The sequence below is a fragment of the Andrographis paniculata genome, unplaced genomic scaffold (assembly GCF_009805555.1).
Source record: "Andrographis paniculata isolate CXL003 unplaced genomic scaffold, ASM980555v1 Contig12END, whole genome shotgun sequence".
Classification (NCBI taxonomy): domain Eukaryota; kingdom Viridiplantae; phylum Streptophyta; class Magnoliopsida; order Lamiales; family Acanthaceae; genus Andrographis; species Andrographis paniculata.
In genome coordinates this window covers 3542146-3545221 of record NW_026137402.1, presented here as the reverse complement: position 1 = coordinate 3545221, position 3076 = coordinate 3542146, and the positions used below count along the sequence as shown (strand labels likewise).

Below are 3076 nucleotides of genomic sequence, written 5' to 3'. Positions count from 1 at the left end.
AACTCAATAAAGTTGATATCTCTCCCGTATTTCGACATAAAAGAAAGAAAGTTGGTAGCAAATTTTACTATGGAACATATTACGACAAAGCATAATTAACTCATACCTACGTGCAATTGATTGTGATTATTGGTGAAATCTAATAAAGGCTTACTTTGCGCCATTCAACGACATTCTTTTTGCTTACAACAATCCCTCGACCAATGAGTTCAAATTCAAGGGTAGTTTCTTTAACGGTATTGATGATTACGAGGCCGTGGATAGATTTTCATCTATTCAATTAGACTCATCGATTGAGACTAATTTACCTTAAATTTGTTAGTTAATAATAGTTAACAATACATAATATCCGCATGAACTTTCTAAAAAAAACATACAACGACTATAGACTTAATTTCAAAGTTCTTTCAAATAGACTTTCGAAAAAAAAGATACACCTTAATTATAAATATGAATGGTCCGATCAAATCGTTTAAATATCATTCAAACATGAGATACCCTAATAGCGATAGATGAAAATAATGATAGAATTATATAATTAAATAAAAAACTTAAGAATTCATCCATAGCATAATCTCAGCTGCTGCTTGCTTGTATATTGCTTCCACTGGAAATGCATGCAAGAATCTGTCTGAAGCTACATTTGCCTGTGCTCACAGAGACACACAAACACACATATGATATCAGATATATATACACATAAAATGATCACTTCAATATAATGAACCTATGTATTACATATGCATAAAACAATCAATTCAATAAAGCTATTTATTTGTTTGTGTTTTTAAAAATATTTTTTGTATATTCATAGTAATTTATACGCTAAATTTAATTTATATTTAAAATGCCGTGATCAACAACATTTTTTTTTTTAATTTGAAAATTATATCAAAAATAATTTTTGTTTAAAATATTGTGTTCAAACTTATTTTTGATCATTCAAAAGTTTCAAGTTAAATACTACAAAACTCAAAATTTATAAACAACCATCCTAAGAACTCAATGCAATTATATTCGTGACTTATATAAATCAAATTTCATATATAAATGAAGCAAACCCTAAATTCTAGGGCAAGAACTATATATATTCTTTTGTTGTATGTAAATCTAATTGTTTTGTTGTTAGAAAATGTTTCCAACTCCATATAATATCAAGTATTCAAATTCAAATCCAAATTATATATTAATGACTTCAATTTATTGAAAAAAACAAAAGTTTAATTCCAAAATAATTTTATAACAAAAAAACAATAATAATAAGTTAATGCAAAATTAAAACAGTAATTATTTGAATTAAGAAATAGTATAGAGAGAGGTGAAGATCGACTTACACTTAGTCGGGCATGGATCATGTACAAGATCCGATTCCGATTGGACGACGCGTGCACAGAGACGACGTCGAGTTTGTGCTTCTCGACGACGAAGCAGACGGCGGTGAGGAGGCCGGGCTTCCGTACACTGCAGAGGCTGAAATGGGCGTCGTCTCCGCAAACGCTCAGCGTCACATTCGGAGCTGTCCACGTCTTGAAAACGGGGGGGAAGTCGGCGCCGCCGCCGGCGAATGGAGCCGGCGCCGGCGAGGAGCACTGGTCCGCCAGAAAAGCCTCCCTGGATTGGATTGTGAGTCCCGTCCCCGGGAGGTCCTGGAGCTTCTGCTTCTGGAGGTCCTCTAGGGTTTGCTCCAGCTTCTTTATCTGCCTTATGGCTTCGTCGACGATGCTCGTCTTATCCGACTGCAAATCACAATCACAATCACAATCAGAATCACAATTAAATTAAATTAATTAAAATAATAAATTAATTAATTGATTTACCTTAGGAGGGAGATGAGGGAGGAGAGAGTGGAGAGTAGAGAACATATTGCGCATCTTCTTCCTCCTTTCTCTCTCAGTCCAAATATGGAGTTCATGTTCATCAACCTGCTGTTTCCCCAACAGTTCTTCCGAGCATTCACCACGACCATCATTCTTCTTGCTCTTCTTCTTCGTCTTCTGGTTATTGCTCATGATTCCGGTGCATTTCTCTTCATCGTCATCTTCATCAATTTCGCCTTCGAATCCCCATAGCAAACTGTCGTGCTCAGCTTCAAGCTCATTGATTAATTGGAGTTCTCCTCCTCCTCTTCCCATGGCCATGGCTGCAGGCTATATATACCTTTTTCACCGCTTCTCTCTTTCGATCTCTTTCTGTTGTGTGTGTATGTATGTATAGATATAGATATATATATATAGAGAGAGAGAGAGAGGAGAGAGAGACGATAGTGATGAGAAAAAAAGAGAGAAGAGGAGGCGGGAGGGAGGTGGTAGAGAGAGGAATAGCTAAAAAAGAGAAGAAAACAAAATAGAATGATTAGGGAAACGCGGTTGCACCATTCTTCTTCACTGCAAATAACCGTACAGCACATCACCAGAACAGCACACCACATAACACACTACTGTATAAATATAAATAAATAAATAAATAAAAATATTGTTATCTATGGGACCCGCACATTTTATACACATTAGGAGAGAGAGACAGCATAAAGAGCTTAAACAGGCTTTGTTTAGGGATTGAAGAGTTTAGTGTAAATTTATTTTTATTTTTAATTTAAATAATATTTTAATATTCTATTCTTCTCATAATTTTAGCTCACTTTTTTATTTTATTTTATTTTATAAATTTATAAATTAATAAAAAATTATACTTGACGGATGAAGAGAGGGTGTATATTATTGAAAATTATATAAGAATAATAGTGATAATAATGATTTGAAATTAAAGTCAAATACATTCTTGGTTTTATTTATTATTAAAATTTATTTTAAATAATAATTATATTTAATGATTTTTAAAAATAATGTTTCTTTTGTCCATCATCGTAAATAATTTTATTCATTTACAATTTGATTAACTCACAATTTTATTACACAGTTTAACAAATAATAATTAAATTGTTACTATTTTTTCCACTACCTATTTATCAATTATTTAATAACAATTTTTTCATAATACTTTCGTTTTATTTTTTACCTATATTTAATTTTAACATTAAGGTTTTGTTTGATTGTAGTTTAAAATTGATTTAAAATGA

General features: G+C 32.2%; 1 protein-coding gene across 1 annotated transcript; it reads right to left on the bottom strand.

Moving 5' to 3' along the window:
* Nucleotides 1–398: 398 nt before the first annotated feature.
* Nucleotides 399–2213, bottom strand: LOC127255084 (transcription factor bHLH95-like). Its single transcript, XM_051280463.1, has 3 exons — nt 1818–2213; nt 1335–1736; nt 399–647 (listed from the first exon to the last, which is right to left on the bottom strand). Exons 1-3 carry the CDS (start codon nt 2136–2138, stop codon nt 552–554), a joined length of 819 nt encoding a protein of 272 aa, XP_051136420.1. The 5' UTR covers nt 2139–2213; the 3' UTR covers nt 399–551.
* Between the last annotated feature and the right edge of the window lie 863 nt (nt 2214–3076).